Below are 14,783 nucleotides of genomic sequence, written 5' to 3'. Positions count from 1 at the left end.
CTGAAGAGCCACGTCAGGCAAGGGTCAACCGAAATGCATTTCTGTGGATGTTTCAAGCACAAAAGCAAGAAGAGAGAGGGGGAGAAAATGTGACGATGAACAACATGGCCGACCTTACAGGTCTCTCGATAAATGAGGCGATTTGGTTTGGAGATGGTTTTGTTATGAAGGCCTTAGAAGGTTCTGCTAGAGTAGAATACCTTCAGTACAAAAACCCAAACAGGTGCTCACCAGGGGGAACCATTCAAGTAACGATCTGCACGGGCTGCAAGCCTCCAACATTGCTCTTCACAGATGATGTGCATCCAGTTGGATTATCGCAGATCTTAATTGCCTTTGGATGTGTAAAACTCTAAGTGTAATTACAGCAGAATGTGACTAAACAAAGTATTGATAGAGGGTGCAAAGAATAATTTTTCCTTGCTCAATTTCCCTTCTAGTTTATAATTATGCACAATGTTGGTCAAAATAAATTAAAACTAAACGGCTTTAGCCGCACCTTTCCTTCTTTCCTTAAAATCCCCACGGCTCACCCATAGTTTGCTTAAAAATGGGAAGAGCCTGCGGCACTGGCGAAAATAGTCCCTACCAAGATCCTCGGCTGAACCACAGATGCGCAGCAGCAATGGTGGTCTGACGCAGAGGGGCGCACTTCTCCCTCCAGGTGCGTCCGCCTCCCCAGCCCCGCGCACCTTCCCCACATCCCAATCGCTGCTGCTGGTTGTGGCCGCTACCAGCCCACCGCCACCACTCATCCTCCTCCTCCTCCTTTTACTCCTCCCTCTTCTTCGCAGCGGAGAGCCGACTTGATGCGCATAATAAATCATCTCTGCAAGATCCCTCTGCGAGCCCGGCTTCAGAAAGACGCGTGTTGGATTTGGGAGCGTAAACAGAGGGGCGAGACTCGTAGCTACAGCGGGCGCGAGGATATGCTTTAAACGCGATTCAGTGCTGCGAACAACGTGGGTGTCGCGTGCGTGCGTGTGTGTGTGAGTGCCTCTGAATTCTTCTTATTTATTTTTTTATTTTTCGTGTAGGGAGTGGAGGAGAGGAGGCAGAGCAGCGATATGAGCCGCATGTGTTTGAGCCTCCTCGCCACCGGCCAGCACAGACTCACTTTCACCTGTATGAACGACCTTGCAATTGTGACCGAAATTTTCTCGACCACGTTATTTCCATGGAGAATCAATTTGTCGTTTTTTTCTGCGAGGGCTGAATTTAACTCCCGCTGGTCTCGAGACACTTCTGAGCAGGAGGTAAGACAAAACAGCCTCAGTGCGTGCTTGTGTGTGTGTGTGTGTGTGTGTGGAAATTAGTAAGAAATCATTAGTTATTTGGGCATTTTAAATGTCGTCTCTGGACTGCATGTTTAAAACTGATTCATTGATGAAATGCCTCGAATTTGATCAGAATTGTGTGTTAATTTTGGAACAGCGTCATGTACCCTCCTATCCGCAGCCTTTTCCTGATCCGTAAAGGAAAAAGCTTTTAGAAATAACATATATTAAAAAAAAAATAAAATAAAATAAAATAAATCTCTATTTGTTAGTAGCGAGCTGCGTGTGTCTCAAACATGCTTTTTCTTTGTCAGAGTGATGAAGGGATGCTAGGATTTCAGCCTCTCACCGCTCCTGGTGTGATGCCACACTGCAGCCAGGCTTCCACATCAAGTCTGAAGCATATGAACCCACAGGACATTTCAAATTGATTGGATTGTAATAAAAGGGAGATGAGCCTCAGGTTGAAATGAATACATGATGTCTGTATGTAGTGGGAGAAATCGATAATGTTTTGTCAATGATGCTCCTTCTGATGTGTTTTGAAGCAAAAACACTTTCAGTGAATCTTTGTGAAGTATGCATTACTAAACTAAAAAAAAAAAAAAAAAAAAGGAGGTGCTGCTGACACACACGCACATACACGCATGCAGGCAACAGTTCTACCTTTGCAACATTCTCAAGTTAATTACATACTTGTTTGTCCCAGTGCCTGCTTGGATACAGCTTTGATGAATGGAGCCCAGGCCTTCAAAAGAATAAAAAAATAAAAAATGCACACCCACTCTTCCTGCTGGGCTATTTTCTTCAAGCAGATGTGGTGTTTGTGCATTACTGTGTCTGAATCAGTTAAACCCCGAGTTGGTTCCTCCTCATTGATCGAGAGTTAGAGGGATTCACCCCATGAGGCAAACTGCAACCATTAACATTATCTAGGAGTGAAAGCTGAAAGTGAGCATGTGTGTGTGTGTGTGTCTGTAAATAATATAATTGGTTGGACACCTGTGTGCTTGTTTCAGAATGTGTTGAGCTTTGTACCCATGTGTGATAAATCCATGATGACCATAGTAGAATTATCGAGGTTTTTAAAGATTTTGAAACATGAAATTAAATGTGCTGTTGGAGCCCATCAGTTTTGAAACAGGTTGACTATCCCAAAGCAAATCTGCCCCAATACAATAAGGCAACCAGACCCACCACATCCATCACTGGACATGTAAATAAAACCCAAAAGAAATAATAACCACCTTCAGACTTGTCAACTTTAGTTTTAAAGCAGCGCTTATGTGAAGCTTTTGGAGTTCCACTAAACATTTATCTCTGCATCCGTGAACTCAAGTTTCTTGGAACTGGTGAACAAACACATTCTTGTATTCATATAGAAATGTGAATACAGGAAGATCTCCATTAAGATTAACCCAGATTTTCCTCACTTTTTTCATTTCTTCATTCATTGTGTAATGTCTCCCTCAATCTCTGTGAGCCATTTAACATCACAGCTACTAGAATTGTGCATCAAATGTGGACATTCTCATTCTGCTGACTGCTTGGCGCTTCCCTCTGACCTGGAGTGTTATGTTCGCTGTCGGTGTGTACAGTTTGCGCAATCACCAAAATCTGGGCCGCTTGTAAAATTCAGCAGAGACCGCCGGCGGACCCTAGAGGGTAGATGCAGAGGATGAAATTTAGGTCACACAGGGTTAACTGTTGAGTGAAAAATAGAAAACAGCCAAGCAGCTGGGAAGTGTTTTTACTGTTAGTGTAAGAAAAATGTAGCCCGTTAAATGCTAGTGTTCAGCAACAGGTGGGAGTGGGGCCATCAAGCAGGTGAAAACTGAAAACTCTGGTCACTGTGGCAGTTTCCCCAGCATCTTGTATGCTTAAAAGAAAAGACTTGACTGAGAATTATAATACATTTTAAATTGTAAGCTTTTCAAAACCTTGGCTTGCTATTGCACTGGTAGCCAAGCCTGTAGTTTGTCATAATGTCAGCATATTTCATATTATTTATTACATTGACCATAAGAGTTGGAAGAGAAGGCATTTAATATTGATTACCACCTTTCAGAGTCTCACAAAAACAAATACTGAGCTTATGCATTCTAAAACTACTGCTCCACGGTGGAAATACAGAATCCACAGGTGGATTCTGTATTTCATCTCTACTTCAAACAGTGCAGTAGTGGCACAGTCTTAATCTGCACACAGTTTACTGTTAACCTTTTAAATTGCCATAAAGGATCTCACAGTGAATCAACTCGTAAAACATGTGTCTGCAAATCATTTTTCTGTATTACTTTCTTTGGTGAACTCTAATGCTGAATCATTTATATTTAAGATATAATAAAACTGAAACTAATTATTCTTGGCTGACTAAAGATTCTTTGAACAATTTGTGGAGCAAAAAGACATTTTAATGGTTTTCTTGACATGTATAGTAGATCACCTTAGATCAGGTAAAGCAGGGAAGCTAAACTGACCCTGATTATTTCACACTTAACAGACAAATGATATATTTTCACAAAGAAAATAAAAAGATTGCATAAGGACCAGTAGGTAAGAGATTAGGTTTGTTACCAAGTCCAGGTTTGATTAAAATATATACTTTACGTTGTGAACCAGAGCTGAACAAAAGTGGAACAGAATCCCTAAATGAAATACCAGTTTAATCAAGCATTGAACTGGAATTGTTCACTTTTTCACTACTGCTACTACAGTAGCAAACATCACAGTGTTAGCAAACATCACAGAAATATTATTTGCCTGTTAACCATCATTCATTATTTGTTATGGTGAGGTGATCCTTCTCAGCTTTGTTGTAATTTCAGTCATCACTGCTTCAGAAAAAAAAAAACTATGAACAGCTGATGATGACTATTAATCTGTTTGTTTCTGCACACTTTTAGTACAACATTTACACTTTATGCTGGACCAAAAATTAAAAAATAAACAGAAAAATGGCGTGAGCAAAATTACACGTTAACTCCCTGAAATCTAAGGCCTCTGCAAAATTAAATCAACTGAAACTGAGAGGGAAAGAAATGTGTAAAAGAAGAAATCTCCAAATCTTGCAAATCTCCCAATTTTAGTTCCATTAAAAAAAAAAGATTTTTTTTTTCTTCAACATTTGTTCAACATTTGATTCATAGTTCTCTGTATCTACCGTGTGCACCTTCACCCTTTGAACAGTGATGTTATTGTATCTGTCAACTTGCACAGTCAGCACGGTCACAATAATCCTGACTGCAGAAGGACATCTGTGGAGAGTCCTGGTGGACCCCAGTTGGTTGGTACAGATGACGAAATTGATGTCACACAGACTTTGTGGTGTAGCAGACAGTAGAGAGGACTGGGAGGTGTGAATAAGCAGCACAGGACTTGCGTTTTTACAGTAGTACCACTATAAAAGTGGGGGGATGGGGGCGCTGTCTGCATTTATCCTGCTGCTAGACTAATATTGACCGATCAGATGTGCTTTAAAAAGTGGCACCATCTGTTCCTGATAAAAACCCCCTTTTCAAATCCAAACCGTAACATGCAAAGTTGACAGGAGAGCGATACCAACTGCATCCCCACCAATCCGTAGCGCTGGAGGTGCCAGCAGATTGCACAGTGTGCATGAGCCTATCACTGAGGTAAGGCATCCAGGACTCTTCTGAAGAGAAAGCGTACCAATCCAATTTTGCAGACTTTTGGGGGAAGGAAAAAAAAGCCTGAGCAAACATGAAAGGTAGGGAAGAAAATCCTGGCTGAGACCCCACATGTCTGATTTGACATCCGGGCAGCTGACAAACAATTAGGCCTTCCATAAGTAGTACTCTGAACCAGACTTGCCTCAGGATTAGGCCACAAATGAGCTGCACATCATGGATTATGTCGTCTAAATGGAAAGGGAGAAAGAGCAAGTAAGAGAGAGTGTGTGTGTGTGTGTGTGGGGAGAGAGGTACTAGCTCCTATACTGTATGTGGTGCACATGGTTAGAAAGCAAGTTGAGTGTGTAGGTGTGTGTGGGCTGTGTGACATTCAGCAGATGGATGTTATTATCTGTCCCTGGCCTATCTTGAACACCTCTACAGGAGACTCTGTGTGTATTCCTGTGCACAGATGAGCTTTATTCATGCACACTGCTTCATGCAGGTGCAGACTAATGTACTCAAATCTCCATATACTCCGCACATGCTGCACCGCTCACTTAACTGCTGCGTTATTGCCTGTTCTCCATTGTGTGTACGTTTGACATTTCATAATTGCATCATTACTTGCTCAGTGCATCGCAATTTGCAACACGCGCTTCAAGCAGACAGACTCTTGCCCTTGATTATGGACCTGAGTGGAATGGGGTTCCTCATCAGGCTGTCTTGATTCGCCCCAGCATGTGGGGAGACACATGCTGCTGTGGGTGAATCTAATTGATTGGATGGCACCCAATTCCCAGGTCCAAGTCTCCTCAGTCTCCAGCCGGCATGGATCCGTCCAAGTGAAGGATGAGCCGAGGCGTCGGTTTCCCAGCTAAAAGATTGGCATGTTCTGCCCCCCATATGCCTCAAATGTCTCTGAGGGCAGCTTGGTCACAATGCAGGGCACAAAGTGGCATTGTCACTGATTAGAAAAGTGAGAATGCGTTGACGTTTGGAGCATTTGACACCAAACCTCAGCTTTCGGTTTGTCCCAGGTACGTCGTACAAACAGTACAAACAGTACAAACAGTAACGTTGAACACAGTCTCCGCTTTGCGTCAAAATTGTATTGACGTTGCTAATTCGAAGAGGAACGATACTTAAGCTTACTGCACCTTTTGACAGAGCATGGAAGAAAATGTAATCTCACACAAACTTCCCACAAGCCTTGTGCAACTTAAACAAAATGAATAACGCTGACAAATGGAACATTAAATACAGCCAGATGTTGGGGTACACAGCCAGTAATGGCTGATGAGGTTGAGTTCTCTGAAATCAGAAAGAGTTTGTTTGCAGGGGAATTTGTCAGGTGGAAGTTGGCAAACCAGTCAGATGGGAAGTTGGGGTAATCTTGAGGAATAGCTCACATTCACAGTCAGTTTATCCACACATCTTTACAATGTTGCCTTTGTTGAGTTGCCTTGATTAAAAAAAATACAACTAAATGCTACTACCATAGAGATACACTTTTAAATTATTTAGTAAAGCTCAGAAAAACATGGAAGACAGCTGTATGTCATTTTGGTTATTGTCTGAATCATGTAAGTAGTTTAATTCAGCCATTTAGGTCAAAAGATAACTTGGGAATGTTTCTTAATGGACTTATTTGTACAGCGAGCTGGAAATTATGAACAAGAATCTGGTCTGTGCAAAATGTATTCAGCAGCACCTCTGTTCAGTTCTTGAATCTCTGCTAATTTTGTGTCATATTTTCATTGTGAACAGTGAACAGCTGGAGTCAGTGAGACTAGTTTCTGGTCAACTTTTGTTTGTTTCAGTTTGGGTCTTCAAAAAATAACGTCTTAAGACCCAAACCTCTTAACTTATTTAATATAAAGAGTTTTCTAACATTGATATATGAGTACGTCAAATATAAATTTGATTGTATGAAATGGTGCCTGCTGCTATACTCTTTCATATGTTAATCATATGTTAATGTGATGGAGCCATAACTCTGCAGGTTGATAATATTTAAACAAAAAAATGTAAACTTTTCAATCTGGCATGTTTGCTGTAGCTGCAGGAGCTTCACTGATGTTTTCTGAGTGTCGACCTTTAAGATGCTTCTCCCAAGTTTTTGTGCCACTTGACTTTTAACTACTTGATGTAGCACGGCTTGCATTAAGTCTTATCAACGTCCTTCAGCTTCACTTGTTTGTCTGCCTTGTAGGCAAAACACCTCAAAACAATGCTGTTGCTTTTACCTTTTTATCTGAAGAGGCTGTTCTCCAGAAATACTTAAATAAATTTACAGCGCTTGTTCGCTGTTTTGTCAGCCATCCCTGTTAATTTGAGCGGCCGGAAGACTGAGCATCTGCGCCATTGTAGCGACATTATGCTTCACCTTTGGAAGATGAATATGACTCAGTTTATTTTGATTATTCATTTTCCTTTTTTTATTATTATTTAAATAGAAATGTACTGCAAATGATTTTGAACTCCATATTACTCGAGTGTCCATTTTTGAGTTAGAGCTGTATAAAGTCTGATGTCTTTATTTCATCAGAGCAACTGTCAACTGAATCATAACTTCAGTCATCACCCTGTAATCTCAGGCATAACTTCAACAAGACAGCATTCTCATTTTAAATTTTTATACAACAGACATTCAATTTGTGGCTAAATGTATTATTTTTAAAACAATCTGGATTTCTAAGCTAAAATAATTCTCAACCCTAGAAAAACTCTTTACACAGTTTAATTTAATAGAAGTTTAACACATTCAGTCAAGGCTTCAGTTAAAGAAACTGGACAGTAATAACCTGGAAAGAGGGTAAAATCATTTCCCCTTGCCTAGATAAAAGTTTGCTTTCAATCAATCTGTGGCCTCACGAGGTCATTTGAAGGGACCTGCAGAAGCAGGGCCCCACACACCACAGTTGACATCCTGCATATCTGTTTGTGTGCTTTGGTTCAACTTGCTTGATCCTTTTTTTTTTTTTTTTTTTAAGACTTATTATATAAAACAGCTGGCATTTAGAGGATTTTAACTCGAAAATGCTTGTTTCAACAGGTCACGCTCTTTTCTCTCTGAGAACACAAGTGCCATTTTAAAGCTTATTGGATGAAAGTCTCATTTACCCCTGGCTGCCAAAGATGACGCTGCCATGGAAACTGCTTCTATTGCTATCAATCATCGACCGTCTGACAGGTAAAGCACCTTTTCATACGAATGATGTTTTTTTTTTTTTTTTTTTTTTTTTTTTGTCCTTTGGACATTCACAGTTGTGGTATAGTGGGTGAAGAGATGTCAGAGATGATAGGAGGCTCTGGTTTAGAGGAGTACTCATCAGTATTGACTTCCATTCACACTGCAAACAGAATACTCTCAATCTTTTTCCTCGCACCGCTGAGATTATAACCCGATGGGGAGATATGATGCTTTTATTCTATAATCTTTTCCTGGGCAAAACACTGAGCACAAGCTTCCCCACCACTGTCAGTGAAATGTATTGGTAATAAAAGTCACAATCATTCTTTTCACCAAGAATAAACGATAGAAACCACTCCTCTGAGTCCGTCTTTAATAAATTTTGCAGCACAGTTTGGTGATCAAATTTTAAAATAACCTTTTTTTTCTATTTTATATATAGTAATAGCTTTATTTTGTTGATGCATATCGACACGATGTATGTTTTTTAAAGTAACGCAAAGGAATCGCTGATTTAATAATGCACTCTGATGTTGATTTTTTTGAGTTTATCTGTTGGGAAATACACCATGATCAGAATCATATGAAACTCATGGATGTCACTTCCAATATTTTCTGGTTTTTTTCATACTCATATTATTAGTATTATTTTGCTTCAGAATGCTTTAAAAACAATTAGAACATCAGGTCTGTCACTGTGGATATTCTTCTTCATGCTCAGGCAGTTTTGTGTTTCTCTGAAAGATTGTCTGGACAGTGCGTCATACCACGGTCCGCGGTGGAGGATGGAACCAGCTGACCTGTTCATCCCCGTCGACTCCATAGAAGAAGAAGCTACCCTGACTTGTGATGCTAAGGGCACGCCTTCTCCTCAGTACAGGTAAGAGCTCATTTACCGAACTGGAAATTAATTTCTTTTCAATGTAATACCAATGGTGCCAAAGCTCTGCACTTAAGGATGCAATTATTACCATTTTTCACAGAAGTAAGAGACTTCTACTTCATAATCAGCAATTCAAATGAATTTTCTGCCATTTGTTTTATCTCTTTCATTTGTGGAAATGTTACATTAGAACTTCGATCTTTTTTCTTTTCTTTTTTTGTGTGGAATTGAAAGTTGCATTTAAAACAGGTTATTTGAAATTCAAACTTACTAATATTACATCTGAGTTTCAAAATGATGCTGGCATTTGTGGTTTTTAATACTAAGTGTTATTGTTTTCTCTTTTAAAAATGTATTGATGTTATTGAGCACAGATGGTATATATCCTGTGGGAAAATGCTGGATCCACTGATTATGTTGCAAATAGGCGAGATTATCAAAGCATTACATCTTTCATATGATAAATCACAGTTTTGATTTAATGTCTTTGTCTGAAATAGACAAGTGTTATTTTTATTGCTAATAAAAGCTAACGCCATATTGATTAACACCAGCAATAGCCCAATCTACATTTTTATAATGACCACTTTTGCAATACAGAATCTCTGTTGAATGTTTCATTAAAGTTATAAGATCAGTAACTGACATGCTTAAAAGTTCTGTGTTTTTGCAGTCCAGTAAAATAATACAACATGTTTCATCTGTATTGTTTTTGTAACGTTCAGTTTTGTTGTCGTGAACAGACCTTTTGGAGTCGGGGCCAAAAGGTCAAGCATGATTTCATTAGTCTGTAACTCTTTCTTCCAGAAGCTTTATGAAGTTCTCACCCAAATCTAGATAAATCTTTCTGTGAAAGAAATTATTTCTGTTTTATCCACGTTATTCCTGACAGTGCTGCTGAAGGTTTGTTTATGTTAGCAACTTCCAATATAATAGCTGCAGGAAAGAAGTTTGTTTGGTTTCTGGTGAGGAGTATGTTATAAATAACATGTTAGCAATTAGTAATGTCTTATTTTTGGTTGTGTTTGTAATACCCAAGCACATACGGGTGGCTTGTCAAAGCTCAGTCATGTGTGATTTGCTTGTTGTGCTATTTGTGGCTGCGCAGTTGATCAGAAGAAGGTTAATATGTGGCTTCAGCTAGTGTTTGTCAATGATTGATTTTATTATTTTCTCCGATTGGTTACCAACAGATGAGAAAGTTGAACAGTATAAAATTAAAGCGACCACCAAAATACCAGCAGTTGTGTTAATTTTTAATTTTAAACTGAAGCATTAACAGTCCTGCTGATCAGGTTTGATTTCAGGTTTCAGAAATGACACGCTCCTTAGCTGTTATGTATTAGATTGCTAAACAAACTGTAAATTATAAATTTGTTAAACTGTCAAACGATAATACTTTTCTTTGATTTGTCTGAAATGGGTGCACTTGCAAAAATTGTCTTTCTGAATTGCATTTATCCTGGGAGACCAAAAGCAACCCAGGGCATTAAGCAGTTGTAAAGTTTGCCCATACCTAGCGCCGTCGTAAATCATCATGAACATTGCCAGTTTAGTTATGTTAAGTCAATTTTTTTGTGATTGTACAGTTAATAAATTTTGTATTCAGCTACCAAATGTACTGTAATGTAAATAATTACTTAAATGGACATTTTCTTTGGACATACTTGCTTTGCAAACAAATGTTGCCAAATATCTCATGGGTCCTTCAAAGTCATGTGCGTGCACAAAATGCTATATTCAAGTTAGTGGTGGAACTTGATAAAATGTTTTCTTAATAGAGTTAATGGCTGGGTCTGTAATTAATTCATCACAATTAATGTGATTTTAATCAAAACCATGTGCCAACAAAATATTTAACATTTTCAATTACAAAACCTTTTTGCTGCTAAATTATTAAATAAAAAGACAAATGAGTTCAACGACAAAGACATTTATTGTTTTTAATGTTATTTCAGTCGTTTATTTATCAGATTGGTGCAAAGTGCTATTATGCTCATTCAGCTTTCAAGTGTCCCTAATAACTCTTGTAGCTTCTTTGAGAAAAATACTTCATTAAAATGTGGACACATTAGTGTTGGACACGTCTGTGCTGCTGCAACATGTATTGCATTGCGGTGTTATTTTAGGCTTGACAAACCTCTGTAATGGGTTAAATACATTTTTCACAACTTGCACACAGCAATAAACTTTTCCACCGTCGCTTTAGATTGTTTACAGAAGCAAATATTAACCGCTGATGGGCCAAGAGAAGCAATCTTTGTCATCCATTGCTATGGTTTGCACCAAAAACACAATAAACAGGTTCTAGCTTGTGACTTTTGCATGTAAAAAAAATGAATTGATTAATTGCTTTACAATTTTTAATGAGTGAAAATCACTGTAGTTAATTAATCTAAATTATTGCGTGAAAGTTTCGGCCCTAATTCAAATCAAATAATAAAAATAAAAATAAATCTCTTGTTTTGCTGGTAGCTACCCACTCAGACTGAGTCAGCTGCAGTTATTTACTTGGTAAAAAAAAAAAAAAAAGATTGTTAATTACTGAACTCTACTTTTTTGTGTGTGAAAAAGATATGTTCTCCCTTCTATTCATTTTCTCCTAATTAGATTGAAATGCATATAGACACTCTAGGCAGTGATGGCATTATGGCTCTACTAACTCATATTGACTAACACCACCAATCTGTCTCTTTTTCTCACCACCAGAGATTAGAGAGATACACGCAGCATCCTGATGATCGGCTCCTTTATTAAAACACCACGAGAACAATGCAGATTGCTAGACGCCAATTGGCACAGAGAGCCATTGATTACAATTGTCTTCTGTGTTTAGTGTTTAGTGGGAGCTGCCGGCCACCTGAGCTGCATTGGTAGAGCCGTGCAGTGTGTGCACTCATTATTTCAGGCTTTTCACATCCCGTTCGCCTAAGACCAGGTATTTCCATGTAATGATTAAAGGTGAGATGTTTAATGTGCTGTCTCGTCAGACTGGCTGTGCAAGTGTCTGCGTGCCCCCACAACCTTTCTGGCTCAGCTCTTGAAGTGTAAATGGGCTCACATTGCTCCCCAGCCCCTTTTTTTCCCCTTCTTTACCTTCTTTCTTTTCCTACTCTGTCACTCCCAGAGATATAAGACTTTCATTCTATGCACACAGCAGCGGCATAATAACTCAAGGGAGAGAACCGGCTCGCCTCTTTAAAAAGAATAATCTTTCTACAGCATTCTGAAAATGTGTCTGAGCTTCTTATAATCTAAGTAGGAAGGGGGACTGTAACATTCACTTGACCCGCGTTTTGTACGCCACGGGATCATTCGGAAGACTCAACTTTTTTTCTGTACCTGGAAGGTCGGCGTGTATTCAGAAAACAAATTTATAGCAGAGTTGTTTGATTTATTTATTTTTTCCTGGTTGCCAGTCAATCTTGGTAGCGCAGAGCTTCAGAGGCTCTTCAGAGAAGGTCAAAAAGAGGTGAAAATCATGGCTGAGGGTCAAAAAGCTGAATTCAAGTAGTCGGACCAGACACCCACACTCATACTCCTAGTATAAGGAAACGCTTGGGTGTTTAGTGTGTTGCTTTTACAAGAGGAAGGTTTGAAGTCGGTTCTTTCAGCAGTGTAAGGTTTCTATAATGTGGCAGCATGTATATATACCTTCAGAAATTAATTTGAAAGTTAGATTTAAAATCTTTCGGAAAGCCTGCCTTTAAAGCTTTTATTTCTTTTATTTCCACTTCAGGACAGCAGAATATATGAATATAGGTGATGGTAAGAAACGGATGTTCTCTATGGTGAGAGAAAAATGATTGAACATCCATAAAAGGTGCCCTGTCTTTGAACCCATGTATGCTCTTTTTTTTTTTTTTACCACAGTCAAAAGGAGATGCATAATGGCATTGTGGCTGAGAATGGAATAGATGAATTTCTCTATTAAAATATGAAAAATGATGTAACCTGATGCTTGAGTTCTTTCAGGTGTCTCATTTATTTAATAGCTCAAACCTACTGTGCAAATGTTTACATATCACGTTCCCATGCCGACATGTAACAGAAGAATGCAGCCGAGAGAAGAAGTTAAAAAGGCGTTTGTTTCTTTTTTTGTTGCATCAGCTCACTGTTACCTCACACCAAGTGCTAATGTTGGAAATGATAAGTCAGAGGCGGGATGGTGTCACTTTATGTTAATATGACGTGACAGAGAGGAGGTGATTACAGCTAAAGTGATGATAACCTCCAAAACCGTGATCTTTGACTACCCTTAAATAGCAGGGAATGGCTTTGTGTGTGAGATACTGGAAGATTAAAATTTAATGATCTCTGTGGGAAGCAGGGGACAGTGCAGCAAGTGGTGTCGTAGCTAAATAAAAAGGATAGAATATAGAAAACAACTGCAAGATTTTGTTTTAGTCATAACATTTCCAAAACCGCAGAGTATTTATCTATTAGTGATTTGCAAATTTAGTTTTGCCCGTTTATGCAAAACCAGTTCTCACCAAATGTCATGTCAAGGCACTTCACAAGATCAATACGTATAGATGCACATCAATAAATTAAAATACCATTGAAAAGATTTAATTACTCCAGTAATTAATTTCAAACATCAAACTCATCATATATAAATTTATTAGACACAGATTAAAATATGTTTTTCATTTGTTTTAACACGGATAATTAAAACCCAATATTCAATTCTAATAAAATTAGATTATTACATAAGACCAAAAAAAAGGAAAAGTGAACTGGGACTCCATGTGTTTATTACACCTCAGCTGGGAGGACAAAACACAGAATGAGGGGTTAAGATGGACCCACCAATTTTACGCCCCTCATGCACCCTCAGATGTAGTATTGAACCTGTAACTAATCTGTCATAATAATTAGATTTTTTTTTTTTTTGGTAAAACATAAAGTGACCTAACCAAGCCATAAAAATGCGTTCATATCTTCAGGATTTGTTATTTACTGAACAATAATTTTTTATTAGATTATGGTTATTTGGAATAAGAACAAAGGGAGTGTTGGAATTTAATCAATAAGTTGGCTCTTTGAAACTTGCAATCTGCTTTCCAAGTTAAGCGACTGACCTGGTCAGTTACAAATCCATCTCTGGGTTATTAAAAAGGGCAGAGGGCAATTTTATCGTCAGTGTAGCTCTGGAATGGACATGTAATCCGGCATGCAGATCAGTTTTCCAGTGGGACAAAGCGCTTTGAGGCTGATAATGAGTTTGCAAACACTTGTGGCCCATCAAACAAGAACCACGGCCAATTGTGTTTGGTATTATTCACTGTGCTCAATCCCAGTCCTTTGGGGATCATGGGGATCTTAGCAGGCTAAAGCTTGACAGAGATGAAGAGGTACAGCAGAAAATGTTTGAGACGTTCTGCCACTTTGAACTTGTTCCCTGATTGGTGATTTAATATTTAATTATAGGCAAAGCCTACTTACTCTTTTCAACTTAAGCAACATGTTATTAAGCTGTCTTATGATCTAACCTTCTTACTTGATGATTTAAAAAATATATATTACACGAGAAACATCAGCAGAAGAGCAACTTTGTTTGAATTTTGACTGAATTGAAATTCTGTGTATGTTAGAACAGCAAATATGAGAGAAGCGAGCAGATGTGAAGGACTGGTGCAAGCTAGAATGCTAATGTTATGCAGTGATGCTATGAAAATGCCAACTAGTATGCAACTTATCCGAGGTTATTTGGTGACTTTTAGCTTCATTCCTTTGCCAATGCTAAGTGTGAAAATCAATTTAAAAAAGGTGTGAAGGAAGAAGCAGGAAAT

At 38.6% G+C, this 14,783-nt stretch overlaps 1 protein-coding gene across 2 annotated transcripts in view; it reads left to right on the top strand.

The window, feature by feature from the left end:
* Positions 1-689: 689 nt before the first annotated feature.
* The window catches only part of cntn3a.2 (contactin 3a, tandem duplicate 2), a 59,241-nt gene continuing 45,147 nt past the window's right edge, over positions 690-14,783 (top strand). For both annotated transcript variants that reach the window (XM_015028618.1, XM_015028617.1), the window contains exons 1-4: positions 690-962; positions 1,038-1,256; positions 7,968-8,105; positions 8,850-8,985. In XM_015028618.1, coding sequence (XP_014884104.1) covers positions 8,051-8,105; positions 8,850-8,985 — 191 coding nt within the window. In that variant the 5' untranslated portion in view covers positions 690-962; positions 1,038-1,256; positions 7,968-8,050. The remainder of the gene's footprint in view (positions 963-1,037; positions 1,257-7,967; positions 8,106-8,849; positions 8,986-14,783) is intronic.

The sequence above is a fragment of the Poecilia latipinna genome, unplaced genomic scaffold, assembly GCF_001443285.1.
Source record: "Poecilia latipinna isolate Pla-1442-1.1 unplaced genomic scaffold, P_latipinna-1.0 Scaffold131, whole genome shotgun sequence".
NCBI classification, from domain to species: Eukaryota; Metazoa; Chordata; class Actinopteri; order Cyprinodontiformes; family Poeciliidae; genus Poecilia; species Poecilia latipinna.
The sequence above is the reverse complement of the archived record's forward strand: the minus strand, read 5'-3'. Positions and strand labels throughout refer to the sequence as shown.